This window comes from Nerophis lumbriciformis, linkage group LG11 (genome assembly GCF_033978685.3).
Source record: "Nerophis lumbriciformis linkage group LG11, RoL_Nlum_v2.1, whole genome shotgun sequence".
Lineage (NCBI taxonomy): Eukaryota > Metazoa > Chordata > Actinopteri > Syngnathiformes > Syngnathidae > Nerophis > Nerophis lumbriciformis.
In genome coordinates, this window is record NC_084558.2 from 52,136,856 (window position 1) to 52,151,750 (window position 14,895).

General features: G+C 40.8%; 1 protein-coding gene across 1 annotated transcript in view; it reads right to left on the minus strand.

The window, feature by feature from the left end:
• Positions 1–6,183, minus strand: part of zswim6 (zinc finger, SWIM-type containing 6) — a 103,411-nt gene extending 97,228 nt beyond the window's left edge. The window contains exon 1 of the mRNA XM_061966332.1: positions 5,381–6,183. Coding sequence (XP_061822316.1) covers positions 5,381–5,804 — 424 coding nt within the window. The 5' untranslated portion in view covers positions 5,805–6,183. The remainder of the gene's footprint in view (positions 1–5,380) is intronic.
• Positions 6,184–14,895: the final 8,712 nt, after the last annotated feature.

The window sequence follows — 14,895 nt, forward strand, 5'->3', positions numbered from 1 at the left end:
AGGATGAAGTGAATGTGTTGAAGGAGGAATGGTTTGAATCGGTTGAAAAATGTGGGAATTGTGCAACTTGGAAAAATGTCCCATACATGTCAATGGGAACTTCCTGGAAATTTGGGAAAAGTGGGAATTTTTATTTTTATTTAAAAAAAATTTGAGCATGAATGTCCTGACTGAGTTGAATTGGTTGGTGTTGGAATTGTTTAAATTGGTCAGGATACTAAGTAGTAACAGTTTTTTTCACTGAAAAATGGTTTTACGGAATTTTGGGAAAACCGGGAAATTTTCAAGTTATTAAACCAACTTGTTTTTTGTCCTGACTAAGAGGAATGTTTTGACAGTGGAACGGTTGAAGTGGGTTGAAAAAAGTGAAAGGAGTCGTCGCACTAAAAAAGGTTGGAAATAAAATTTGAAAAAAACACGAATTCCTGGAAATTTGTTAAACGTGGGAAAAATTGTTGTTTAAATTTCCAGGATGAAGTGAATGTGTTGAAGGAGAAATGGTTTGAATCGGTTGAAAAATGTGGGAATTGTGCAACTTGGAAAAATGTCCCATACATGTCAATGGGAACTTCCTGGAAATTTGGGAAAAGTGGAAATTTTTTATTTTTATTTAAAAAAAATTTGAGCATGAATGTCCTGACTGAGTTGAATTGGTTGGTGTTGGAATTGTTTAAATTGGTCAGGATACTAAGTAGTAACAGTTTTTTTCATTGAAAAATGGTTTTACGGAATTTTGGGAAAACCGGGAAATTTTCAAGTTATTAAACCAACTTGTTTTTTTGTCCTGACTAAGAGGAATGTTTTGACAGTGGAACGGTTGAAGTGGGTTGAAAAAAGTGAAAGGAGTCGTCGCACTAAAAAAGGTTGGAAATAAAATTAGGAAAAAAATGGAATTCCTGGAAATTTGTTAAACGTGGGAAAAATAGTTGTTTAAATTTCCAGGATGAAGTGAATGTGTTGAAGGAGGAATGGTTTGAATCGGTTTAAAAATGTGGGAATTGTGCAACTTGGAAAAATGTCCCATACATGTCAATGGGAACTTCCTGGAAATTTGGGAAAAGTGGGAATTTTTATTTTTATTTAAAAAAAATTTGAGCATGAATGTCCTGACTGAGTTGAATTGGTTGGTGTTGGAATTGTTTAAATTGGTCAGGATACTAAGTAGTAACAGTTTTTTTCACTGAAAAATGGTTTTACGGAATTTTGGGAAAACCGGGAAATTTTCAAGTTATTAAACCAACTTGTTTTTTGTCCTGACTAAGAGGAATGTTTTGACAGTGGAACGGTTGAAGTGGGTTGAAAAAAGTGAAAGGAGTCGTCGCACTAAAAAAGGTTGGAAATAAAATTTGAAAAAAACACGAATTCCTGGAAATTTGTTAAACGTGGGAAAAATTGTTGTTTAAATTTCCAGGATGAAGTGAATGTGTTGAAGGAGAAATGGTTTGAATCGGTTGAAAAATGTGGGAATTGTGCAACTTGGAAAAATGTCCCATACATGTCAATGGGAACTTCCTGGAAATTTGGGAAAAGTGGGAATTTTTATTTTTATTTAAAAAAAAATTTGAGCATGAATGTCCTGACTGAGTTGAATTGGTTGGTGTTGGAATTGTTTAAATTGGTCAGGATACTAAGTAGTAACAGTTTTTTTCACTGAAAAATGGTTTTACGGAATTTTGGGAAAACCGGGAAATTTTCAAGTTATTAAACCAACTTGTTTTTTTGTCCTGACTAAGAGGAATGTTTTGACAGTGGAAGGGTTGAAGTGGGTTGAAAAAAGTGAAAGGAGTCGTCGCACTAAAAAAGGTTGGAAATAAAATTTGAAAAAAACACGAATTCCTGGAAATTTGTTAAACGTGGGAAAAATAGTTGTCTAAATTTCCAGGATGAAGTGAATGTGTTGAAGGAGGAATGGTTTGAATCGGTTGAAAAATGTGGGAATTGTGCAACTTGGAAAAATGTCCCATACATGTCAATGGGAACTTCCTGGAAATTTGGGAAAAGTGGGAATTTTTATTTTTATTTAAAAAAAATTTGAGCATGAATGTCCTGACTGAGTTGAATTGGTTGGTGTTGGAATTGTTTAAATTGGTCAGGATACTAAGTAGTAACAGTTTTTTTCACTGAAAAATGGTTTTACGGAATTTTGGGAAAACCGGGAAATTTTCAAGTTATTAAACCAACTTGTTTTTTGTCCTGACTAAGAGGAATGTTTTGACAGTGGAACGGTTGAAGTGGGTTGAAAAAAGTGAAAGGAGTCGTCGCACTAAAAAAGGTTGGAAATAAAATTTGAAAAAAACACGAATTCCTGGAAATTTGTTAAACGTGGGAAAAATTGTTGTTTAAATTTCCAGGATGAAGTGAATGTGTTGAAGGAGGAATGGTTTGAATCGGTTGAAAAATGTGGGAATTGTGCAACTTGGAAAAATGTCCCATACATGTCAATGGGAACTTCCTGGAAATTTGGGAAAAGTGGGAATTTTTATTTTTATTTAAAAAAAAATTTGAGCATGAATGTCCTGACTGAGTTGAATTGGTTGGTGTTGGAATTGTTTAAATTGGTCAGGATACTAAGTAGTAACAGTTTTTTTCACTGAAAAATGGTTTTACGGAATTTTGGGAAAACCGGGAAATTTTCAAGTTATTAAACCAACCTGTTTTTTGTCCTGACTAAGAGGAATGTTTTGACAGTGGAATGGTTGAAGTGGGTTGAAAAAAGTGAAAGGAGTCGTCGCACTAAAAAAGGTTGGAAATAAAATTTGAAAAAAACACGAATTCCTGGAAATTTGTTAAACGTGGGAAAAATTGTTGTTTAAATTTCCAGGATGAAGTGAATGTGTTGAAGGAGGAATGGTTTGAATCAGTTGAAAAATGTGGGAATTGTGCAACTTGGAAAAATGTCCCATACATGTCAATGGGAACTTCCTGGAAATTTGGGAAAAGTGGGAATTTTTATTTTTATTTAAAAAAAATTTGAGCATGAATGTCCTGACTGAGTTGAATTGGTTGGTGTTGGAATTGTTTAAATTGGTCAGGATACTAAGTAGTAACAGTTTTTTTCACTGAAAAATGGTTTTACGGAATTTTGGGGAAACCGGGAAATGTTCAAGTTATTAAACCAACTTGTTTTTTGTCCTGACTAAGAGGAATGTTTTGACAGTGGAACGGTTGAAGTGGGTTGAAAAAAGTGAAAGGAGTCGTCGCACTAAAAAAGGTTGGAAATAAAATTAGAAAAAAACTGGAATTCCTGGAAATTTGTTAAACGTGGGAAAAATAGTTGTTTAAATTTCCAGGATGAAGTGAATGTGTTGAAGGAGGAATGGTTTGAATCGGTTGAAAAATGTGGGAATTGTGCAACTTGGAAAAATATCCCATACATGTCAATGGGAACTTCCTGGAAATTTGGGAAAAGTGGGAATTTTTATTTTTATTTAAAAAAAATTTGAGCATGAATGTCCTGACTGAGTTGAATTGGTTGGTGTTGGAATTGTTTAAATTGGTCAGGATACTAAGTAGTAACAGTTTTTTTCACTGAAAAATTGTTTTACGGAATTTTGGGAAAACCGGGAAATTTTCAAGTTATTAAACCAACTTGTTTTTTGTCCTGACTAAGAGGAATGTTTTGACAGTGGAACGGTTGAAGTGGGTTGAAAAAAGTGAAAGGAGTCGTCGCACTAAAAAAGGTTGGAAATAAAATTAGAAAAAAACTGGAATTCCTGGAAATTTGTTAAACGTGGGAAAAATTGTTGTTTAAATTTCCAGGATGAAGTGAATGTGTTGAAGGAGGAATGGTTTGAATCGGTTGAAAAATGCGGGAATTGTGCAACTTGGAAAAATGTCCCATTCATTTCAATAAGAACTTCCTGGAAATTTGGGAAAAGTGGGATTTTTTATTTTTATAAAAAAAAAAAAAAAAGAGCATAATGTCCTGAATTAGCTGAATTGGTTGGTGTTAGAATTGTTTAAATTGGTCAAGAAATTTGTTTGAAAAATGGTATTACGGAATTTCGGGAAAACCGGGAAATGTTCAAGCTCTTAAACCAACTTGGTTTTTTTGTCCTGATTCAGAGGAATGTTTTGACAGTGGAACGGTTGAAAAATGTGAAAGGAGTCATCGCAAGAAAAAAGGTTGGAAATAAGGAAAATTCAGAAAATTTGAAAGTTAGAATTTCCAGGATGAATTGAATGTGGAATGGTTTGAATCTGTTGAACTTAATCTACCGACAGTTCAAGCTGTACGCTACTTTTTAATTGGAAGTATGTACGAGTCACAACAAGAGGATAGTGAATAAGAAGGAGCTTATGGACTACAACGCGGACTACGATGGCGGACTCGCGCAAAGCACTTTGGGTAACCTTATACCATATATGGAGATGCAAGGAAACGGGGGGGGAAAACGTGGAAAATTTGGTAAATTCCAAACGGTGTCCGCAAACAGGTTTTATCCGGCCCGCGGGATGAGTTTGCTAAGTATAAAAATGTACCTGAAATTTTTGAATGCAAGAAACCGCTGTTTTAAATGTGTCCACTAGATGTCGCAATAGCAATTCTTTGTATCTTTGTAGATACATGTGTGCAAAATAAACCACATGATGTCGAGGAAAATGATCAAACTACATAAATAACATCCTGTGATTTGAATTTGATATCATTTTTGTACCTTGATAGATTGAAAATTAACATCAATGAGCTGACTGATGAAGATTATCACATAATTTATTCAGAAAATATCAAAAACGACAAATAAAGATAGAATACTATTAACCGCAACGTGTAAGTGTAAAAAAATAAAACAACATTATGATTTGTACAATTTCAGATTGTGCTTGTTCTATTTTTAAACAAATAAAACAATCTGTAATTGTCTTTATTTTTAAGTTATCGTGCCGTGATTTTACCAGTTGGGAGTAGATAAATGAGTTTGACACCCCTGGTTTATACGCTTTTGGATGTTTTTATAGAGCGCTTTATAAGCTGAATAAAGCTACTTCAATAGCCTTCATTGTTAGCTGACTCTTGCTAATGTTTATTTGTGAGGTAGAAGGCATAAAAAGAGAAAAAGTGCAGTTCCTCTTTAAAGGAGACTTAAAGAAAGCAGACGCATTCTCTTTCCAGTTTGTAAAAGAGCCTGAAAAGCTTCTTTGTGTTGCATGTTAAATTCTCTTTAGGGCCTTTAATGCGACATTGAGAATGCAAAGTGCCGCAAGCAGAGGGTTTTTATTAAAAAGCAAAATCCCATTGAGCGGATTTAAAGCCCCATTGTCGCCTCAGCGCGGCTCATCTTTTGTGTCACTTTGTCTGGAATCCCACCTCCATCGTCAAACTCCTGCTTGTTTTTTCCTCTTTTTTTAGGCGTAAAAAAGGCAAAAATGTTGAACTCACCCACTTGCAGGACGTTGTCCACGCAGCCGCCCTCCAGCAGAGCGACGCCGCGGCGGAAGGGCAGCCGCGTCTCGTCGCCGCTCTCCGGGCCGCCGGCGAGCTCCTCCGCCCCGCCGCTGCCGAACGACGAGTACATGCAGATCTCCCGCTCGCTCCTCGGGAAGGACCAGTACACGATCCGCCTCTGGACGGGCTCCGGGATCCGCTCGAAGCGCTCCTCCACCCGCTGGAAGGGCCACTTTTCCGCCACTCGCCTCGCCGCGATGTCCAGCAGCGACTCCGGGTTGTGGGTTTTGCCCGGCGACGACTCGCCGTGGCCGCCCGCCGGAGCTCCGGCGCGCTGGCCTTGCCGACACGTCGAGCCATAGCCCGGCCGGCAGCAGAGACGCTTGGCAGGGGGCTGCTGTGCCCCGCGCTCCGCCATGTTTCGCTCCGGAGGAAGTCGACGCAGGACGGGGAAGCGAGAACGTCGCTAGCCGCGGCAAATCATCCTTATATGGCGGCGTGGGGGAAGGGCCTCCGCGGGCTTGTCAAACCCCTTTGTTGACAAATGAAGAGGAGGCGGGTCGCTCCGGTTAGCTCCGTGCTAAATGCGGACCACAGGCGGAATTTCCGCACGGCCGCCGAATTAAAACGCTTTGGAACGGGAGGGGGGTTATAATTGCCGCTTCTCCCCCGGTGGGCGTCGACTGAAAATGACAAGGAGGGGCGAGGACAGACGCTTTTGTCTCCGCGGTGCGCTCGCTCGCCAAGGCCGGGCCTCGCTGCCTGCTGCCTGCTGCCTGCCTGCCTGGAGGCGGCCTGTCAACACTGGAGCCTCATGGTGTGGAAGTGGGGGAGGGGCCTTGAACGCAACGCCGCCCTGTGTGACGTTTATGGCCCACTGGAATGTCGGACACGTCCAACACGTCCAGAATAACAACAATCACTCCGAAATAAGGGGTCAAAGCCCCACTAGAGGGCGCTTTTTTCCCTCTTTTCTTTGATTGGAATCATCTATATCGCGATGTACAATATATTGCCAAAAGTATTTGGCCACCTGCCTTTACTCCAGTGGTTCTCAAACTTTTTTTGTCATCAATCAATCAATCTTTATTTATATAGCCCTAAATCACAAGTGTCTCAAAGGGCTGCACAAGCCACAACGACATCCTCGGTACAAAGCCCACATACGGGCAAGGAAAAACTCACCCCAGTGGGACGTCGATGTGAATGACTATGAGAAACCTTGGAGAGGACCGCATATGTGGGTAACCCCCCCCCTCTAGGGGAGACCGAATGCAATGGATGTCGAGTGGGTCTGACATAATATTGTGAGAGTCCAGTCCATAGTGGATCCAACATAATAGTAAGAGTCCAGTCCATAGTGGGGCCAGCAGGACACCATCCCGAGCGGAGACGGGTCAGCAGCGCAGAGATGTTCCCAGCCGATGCACAGGCGAGCGGTCCACCCCGGGTCCCGACTCTGGACAGCCAGCACTTCATCCATGGCCACCGGACCTGTGCCCCCCCCCCCCCCCCCCCCCCTCAAGGAAAAGGGGAGCAGAGGAGAAAAGAAAAGAAACGGCAGATCAACTGGTCTAACAGGGGGGCTATTTAAAGGCTAGAGTATACAAATGAGTTTTAAGATGGGACTTAAATGCTTCTACTGAGGTAGCATCTCTAATTGTTACCGGGAGGGCATTCCATAGTACTGGAGCCCCAATAGAAAACGCTCTATAGCCCGCAGACTTATTTCCCCCCACTTTGGACAAGAGGGAGTTTTCAAGCCCCACCTGCCCCCATCGGCCTAACAGAACGCTAATGCCAAGCTTAACATTTCCAAATTTATTGAACATCAAGTAACATCAAGTTGTATACATTCAAACTCAATAACATAAAATAACATCAAGTTCAATAATAAATAAAATAACTGTGCAGTTGTGGTATAACTTGCATCAAGTTCAATAATAAATAAAATAACTTGCATCAAGTTCAATAACAAATCAAAAAGTGTTATAACTTGCATCAAGTTCAATAACTAATCAAAAAGTGTTATAACTTGCATCAAGTTCAATAACTAATCAAAAAGTGTTATAACTTGCATCAAGTTCAATAATAAATCAAATAACTTGCATCAAGTTCAATAATAAATCAAATAAAAGTGTTATAACTTGCATCAAGTTCAATAATAAATCAAATAACTTGCATCAAGTTCAATAATAAATCAAATAACTGTGCAGTTGTGGTATAACTTGCATCAAGTTCAATAATAAATAAAATAACTGTGCAGCTGTGGTATAACTTGCATCAAGTTCAATAATAAATAAAATAACTGTGCAGCTGTGGTATAACTTGCATCAAGTTCAATAATAAATTAAAGCTGCAAGCAGCGTTGTTGGGGCCCGCGTATTTGGCAGGTGCTAGTCCTAAGTGTCCCAATACTTTTGTCTACGTTTAGTCTGAAGTGTCCCAAGACTTTAGTCTAGTGTACCTACCTTGTCTGCAATTTGTGGGCACGTTGGTGCTTCCTGCTTTTGAGCAGCCATCTTAAAAAAACAGCACCGCAGGAGCATCAGTGCAGCGGGTCTTTGAAGGCTCATAAAATCAAAACCGGAGCAGGTATCACAACTCTTTCACCAACTTTTAATCAGAAGGGTTCAATCGCTCTCCTGAGTAAGTTTGAAGCCGAAACAACAAACGCGCTCAGAGGAGATAATGTTGGAAGAAAGGGGACGGGTTTTTACAAAAGTGTTGTGTTGAAGGGGGAATAGCAAACTTCCTGTATATTTTTGCTGGGGGTTGTCAATTTATGAAATGTAGGTCTAAGTGAGACCTACGGAGAGGTTTTTGTTTCATGTCTCTCCGACCTTCCCAGTGGGAGTTACAGGCAGTTTTGTCAGATTTTTCATCCGAGGAGCAGTTTTTTGTGCGTTTTATTAAAAAATTGCTGTAGAGCACAATTTTGAGATTTGGGGTTAGGTTTTTTCATTAGATCACAGTTTTAGCCAGTCCTGATGTGTGTGTTCAGTTTGGTGAGTTTTGAAGCATGTTAAGAGGGTCAAATGACAGCTGAAAGAGGCAAAAGTGACTATTTTTAGTACTTTTTTGTCTTGAAGGGGGAATAGCAAACTTTCTGTAGATTTTTGGCCGAGGAAATAAATTATTAAATTTTAAGTCTAAGTGAGACCTACATAGAGGTTTTTGTTTCATGTCTCTACGACATTCGTACTGGGAGTTAGAAAAAGTTTACTTGGTAGGGGGCGCTAGAGCGCAATTTTGAGTTTTGGGGTTTGGTTTTTTTACCAAAGAGTTTTGTTCGAGTTTTTTTTATGTGTGCGTCAAATTTGGTGAGTTTTGAAGCATGTTAAGGGGGTCAAAGTAGTGCGCAAAGCTGCGGAACAATAATAAAGAATAATAATAATAATAATAAAACCTTAGAAATTCAATAGGTCCTTATGTCCCATTGCGGGCCCTAATAACTGTGCAGCTGTGGTATAACTTGCATCAAGTTCAATAATAAATTAAAGCTGCAAGCAGCGTTGTTCGGGCCCGCGTATTTGGCAGGTGCTAGTCCTAAGTGTCCCAATACTTTTGTCTACTTTTAGTCTGAAGTGTCCCAAGACTTTTGTCTCGTGTACCTACCTTGTCTGCAATTTGTGGGCACGTTGGTGCTTCCTGCTTTTGAGCAGCCATCTTAAAAAAAACAGCACCGCAGGAGCATCAGTGCAGCGGGTCTTTGAAGGGTCATAAAATCAAAACCGGAGCAGGTATCACAACTCTTTCACCAACTTTTAATCAGAAGGGTTCAATCGCTCTCCTGAGTAAGTTTGAAGCCGAAACAACAAACGCGCTCAGAGGAGATAATGTTGGAAGAAAGGGGACGGGTTTTTACAAAAGTGTTGTGTTGAAGGGGGAATAGCAAACTTCCTGTATATTTTTGCTGGGGGTTGTCAATTTATGAAATGTAGGTCTAAGTGAGACCTACATAGAGGTTTTTGTTTCATGTCTCTCCGACCTTCCCAGTGGGAGTTACAGGCAGTTTTGTCATTTTTTTCTTCCGAGGAGCAGTTTTTTCTCCGTTTTATTCAAAAATTGCTGTACAGCGCAATTTTAAAAATTGGTGTTAGGTTTTTTTTATTAGATCTCAATTTTTGCCAGTCCTGATGTGTGTGTTCAGTTCGGTGAGTTTTGAAGCATGTTAAGGGGGTCAAATTACAGCTCAAAGAGGCAAAAGTGACTGTTTTTAGTACTTTTTTGTCTTGAAGGGGGAATTGCCAACTTCCTGTAGATTTTAGCCCGAGAATGTACCATTATGAAAGGTAGGTCTGAGTCAGACCTACATAGAGGTTTTTGTTTCATGTCTTTCCGACCTTCCTAGTGGGAGATATAAGCAGTCTAGTTTTTTTTTTCCTAGGGGGCGCTAGAGCGCAATTTTGAGTTTTGGGGTTCGTTTTTTTTTTTTAAAAAGGTAATTTTCGCAGGTCCTGATGTGTGGGTCAAATGTGGTGAGTTTTGAAGCATGTTAAGTGGGTCAAATTACAGCTCAAAGAGGCAAAAGTGACTGTTTTTAGTACTTTTTTGTCTTGAAGGGGGAATTGCCAACTTCCTGTAGATTTTAGCCCGAGAATGTACCATTATGAAAGTTAGGTCTGAGTCAGACCTACATAGAGGTTTTTGTTTCATGTCTTTCCGACCTTCCTAGTGGGAGATATAAGCAGTCTATTTTTTTTTTTCCTAGGGGGCGTTAGAGCGCAATTTTGAGTTTTGGGGTTCGTTTTTTTTTTTAAAAAAAAGGTAATTTTCGCAGGTCCTGATGTGTGGGTCAAATATGGTGAGTTTTGAAGCATGTTAAGTGGGTCAAATTACAGTTTGTTGTGGCGGCGGAAGAATAAAGAATAATTAAAGCTGCAAGCAGCGTTGGTCGGGCCCGCGTATTTGGCAGGTGCTAGTCCTAAGTGTCCCAATACTTTTGTCTACTTTTAGTCTGAAGTGTCCCAAGACTTTTGTCTAGTGTACCTACCTTGTCTGCATTGTGTGGGCACGTTGGTGCTTCCTGCTTTTGAGCAGCCATCTTAAAAAAACAGCACCGCAGGAGCATCAGTGCAGCGGGTCTTTGAAGGGTCATAAAATCAAAACCGGAGCAGGTATCACAACTCTTTCACCAACTTTTAATCAGAAGGGTTCAATCGCTCTCCTGAGTAAGTTTGAAGCCGAAACAACAAACGCGCTCAGAGGAGATAATGTTGGAAGAAAGGGGACGGGTTTTTACAAAAATGTTGTGTTGAAGGGGGAATAGCAAACTTCCTGTATATTTTTGCTGGGAGTTGTCAATTTATGAAATGTAGGTCTAAGTGAGACCTACATAGAGGTTTTTGTTTCATGTCTCTCCGACCTTCCCAGTGGGAGTTACAGGCAGTTTTGTCATTTTTTTCTTCCGAGGAGCAGTTTTTTCTCCGTTTTATTCAAAAATTGCTGTACAGCGCAATTTTAAAAATTGGTGTTAGGTTTTTTTATTAGATCTCAATTTTTGCCAGTCCTGATGTGTGCGTACAGTTCGGTGAGTTTTGAAGCATGTTAAGGGGGTCAAATTACAGCTCAAAGAGGCAAAAGTGACTGTTTTTAGTACTTTTTTGTCTTGAAGGGGGAATTGCCAACTTCCTGTAGATTTTAGCCCGAGAATGTACCATTATGAAAGTTAGGTCTGAGTCAGACCTACATAGAGGTTTTTGTTTCATGTCTTTCCGACCTTCCTAGTGGGAGATATAAGCAGTCTAGTTTTTTTTTTCCTAGGGGGCGCTAGAGCGCAATTTTGAGTTTTGGGGTTCGTTTTTTTTTTTTTAAAAAAGGTAATTTTCGCAGGTCCTGATGTGTGGGTCAAATATGGTGAGTTTTGAAGCATGTTAAGTGGGTCAAATTACAGCTCAAAGAGGCAAAAGTGACTGTTTTTAGTACTTTTTTGTCTTGAAGGGGGAATTGCCAACTTCCTGTAGATTTTAGCCCGAGAATGTACCATTATGAAAGTTAGGTCTGAGTCAGACCTACATAGAGGTTTTTGTTTCATGTCTTTCCGACCTTCCTAGTGGGAGATATAAGCAGTCTAGTTTTTTTTTTCCTAGGGGGCGCTAGAGCGCAATTTTGAGTTTTGGGGTTCGTTTTTTTTTTTTAAAAAAAGGTAATTTTCGCAGGTCCTGATGTGTGGGTCAAATATGGTGAGTTTTGAAGCATGTTAAGTGGGTCAAATTACAGTTTGTTGTGGCGGCGGAAGAATAAAGAATAATTAAAGCTGCAAGCAGCGTTGGTCGGGCCCGCGTATTTGGCAGGTGCTAGTCCTAAGTGTCCCAATACTTTTGTCTACTTTTAGTCTGAAGTGTCCCAAGACTTTTGTCTAGTGTACCTACCTTGTCTGCAATTTGTGGGCACGTTGGTGCTTCCTGCTTTTGAGCAGCCATCTTAAAAAAAACAGCACCGCAGGAGCATCAGTGCAGCGGGTCTTTGAAGGGTCATAAAATCAAAACCGGAGCAGGTATCACAACTCTTTCACCAACTTTTAATCAGAAGGGTTCAATCGCTCTCCTGAGTAAGTTTGAAGCCGAAACAACAAACGCGCTCAGAGGAGATAATGTTGGAAGAAAGGGGACGGGTTTTTACAAAAATGTTGTGTTGAAGGGGGAATAGCAAACTTCCTGTATATTTTTGCTGGGGGTTGTCAATTTATGAAATGTAGGTCTAAGTGAGACCTACATAGAGGTTTTTGTTTCATGTCTCTCCGACCTTCCCAGTGGGAGTTACAGGCAGTTTTGTAATTTTTTTCTTCCGAGGAGCAGTTTTTTGTTCGTTTTATAAAAAAAATTGCTGTAGAGCACAATTTTTAGATTTGGGGTTAGGTTTTTTCATTAGATCACAGTTTTAGCCAGTCCTGATGTTTGTGTTCAGTTCGGTGAGTTTTGAAGCATGTTAAGGGGGTCAAATTACAGCTCAAAGAGGCAAAAGTGACTGTTTTTAGTACTTTTTTGTCTTGAAGGGGGAATTGCCAACTTCCTGTAGATTTTAGCCCGAGAATGTACCATTATGAAAGTTAGGTCTGAGTCAGACCTACATAGAGGTTTTTGTTTCATGTCTTTCCGATCTTCCTAGTGGGAGATATAAGCAGTCTAGTTTTTTTTTTCCTAGGGGGTGCTAGAGCGCAATTTTGAGTTTTGGGGTTCGTTTTTTTTTTTAAAAAAAGGTAATTTTCGCAGGTCCTGATGTGTGGGTCAAATATGGTGAGTTTTGAAGCATGTTAAGTGGGTCAAATTACAGCTCAAAGAGGCAAAAGTAACTGTTTTTAGTACTTTTTTGTCTTGAAGGGGGAATTGCCAACTTCCTGTAGATTTTAGCCCGAGAATGTACCATTATGAAAGTTAGGTCTGAGTCAGACCTACATAGAGGTTTTTGTTTCATGTCTTTCCGACCTTCCTAGTGGGAGATATAAGCAGTCTAGTTTTTTTTTTCCTAGGGGGCGCTAGAGCGCAATTTTGAGTTTTGGGGTTCGTTTTTTTTATTTTTAAAAAAGGTAATTTTCGCAGGTCCTGATGTGTGGGTCAAATATGGTGAGTTTTGAAGCATGTTAAGTGGGTCAAATTACAGCTCAAAGAGGCAAAAGTGACTGTTTTTAGTACTTTTTTGTCTTGAAGGGGGAATTGCCAACTTCCTGTAGATTGTAGCCCGAGAATGTACCATTATGAAAGTTAGGTCTGAGTCAGACCTACATAGAGGTTTTTGTTTCATGTCTTTCCGACCTTCCTAGTGGGAGATATAAGCAGTCTAGTTTTTTTTTTCCTAGGGGGCGCTAGAGCGCAATTTTGAGTTTTGAGGTTCGTTTTTTTTTTTAAAAAAAGGTAATTTTCGCAGGTCCTGATGTGTGGGTCAAATATGGTGAGTTTTGAAGCATGTTAAGTGGGTCAAATTACAGTTTGTTGTGGCGGCGGAAGAATAAAGAATAATAAAACGAACGAATAACAATAGGTCCTTATGTCCCATTGCATAAGGACTCCCGAAGAGTCCTTTTGCAATGGGCCATTGCGGGCCCTAAAAAACGAACGAATAACAATTGGTCCTTATGTCCCATTGCATAAGGACTCCCGAAGAGTCCTTTTGCAATGGGCCATTGCGGGCCCTAAAAAACGAACGAATAACAATAGGTCCTTATGTCCCATTGCATAAGGACTCCCGAAGAGTCCTTTTGCAATGGGCCATTGCGGGCCCTAAAAAACGAACGAATAACAATAGGTCCTTATGTCCCATTGCATAAGGACTCCCGAAGAGTCCTTTTGCAATGGGCCATTGCGGGCCCTAAAAAACGAACGAATAACAATAGGTCCTTATGTCCCATTGCATAAGGACTCCCTTCGGGAGTCCTTTTGCAATGGGCCATTGCGGGCCCTAATAAAATAACTCAACTCCCATTTCCTCACACAGTGCAGAGAACAGTCGCACTTTCAGTGGTCGTGTTTTGATCAAATTTACCGCGCTCACAACATCTGTTAAAACCTCATTGAGTTCGGGGCTGAGCTGCTTTGACGCGAGTGCTTCCCGGTGAATGACACAGTGTGTCCAACCCTCTTTATTAGAGCCTCATGCAGCCCGTTTCTTCACCCTGCCCATGGTCTATGCGCCATCGCAGCAAAAGCCCACACAGTTTTCCCATTTAAGGTCGTGTTATTTGAGGAAACTGTCCATTATCTTGAACAGCTCATCCAGCAGTGGCTCTATTTTTCATGTATTTGCAAAACAGCAAATCCTCGCAGTGACTCGCCATTCACAAAGCGGACGTATGCGATGAACAGGCGGTCTTTATTGCTGTCAGTAGCTTCGTCCACTTGTAAAGCAAAACGACTTTCTTTTCATTTGTCTACTCAAGGTCACTTGCAATGTCGCATATACGTCTCGCAATTGTGTCGTTTGACAGTGGGACAGCTTTTCATTTTGCTGCGCTTGTTCCGCTTAGCCCCGCCCCCATTAGTTACTGCTGCTATGTCTGTCAAACGTTCGCTCCTACCTAGAAATTTAAAGCTTACAGGAAAACTAAGTAATTTACATTTATTTATATAGCGGAGCTTTCTACCGATCACCACCTGCTGGTGAGTTGGCTGCGATGGTGGGGGAGGATGCCGGACAGACCTGGCAGGCCCAAACGCATTGTGAGGGTTTGCTGGGAATGTCTGGCAGAGTCTCCTGTCAGAGAGAGTTTCAATTCCCACCTCCGGAAGAACTTTGAACATGTCACGAGGGAGGTGCTGGACATTGAGTCCGAATGGACCATGTTCCGCGCCTCTATTGTCGAGGCGGCTGATTGGAGCTGTGGCCGCAAGGTAGTTGGTGCCTGTCGTGGCGGTAATCCTAGAACCCGTTGGTGGACACCGGCGGTGAGGGATGCCGTCAAGCTGAAGAAGGAGTCCTATCGGGTTCTTTTGGCTCATAGGACTCCTGAGGCAGCGGACAAGTACCGACAGGCCAAGCGGTGTGCGGCTTCAGCGGTCGCAGAGGCAAAAACT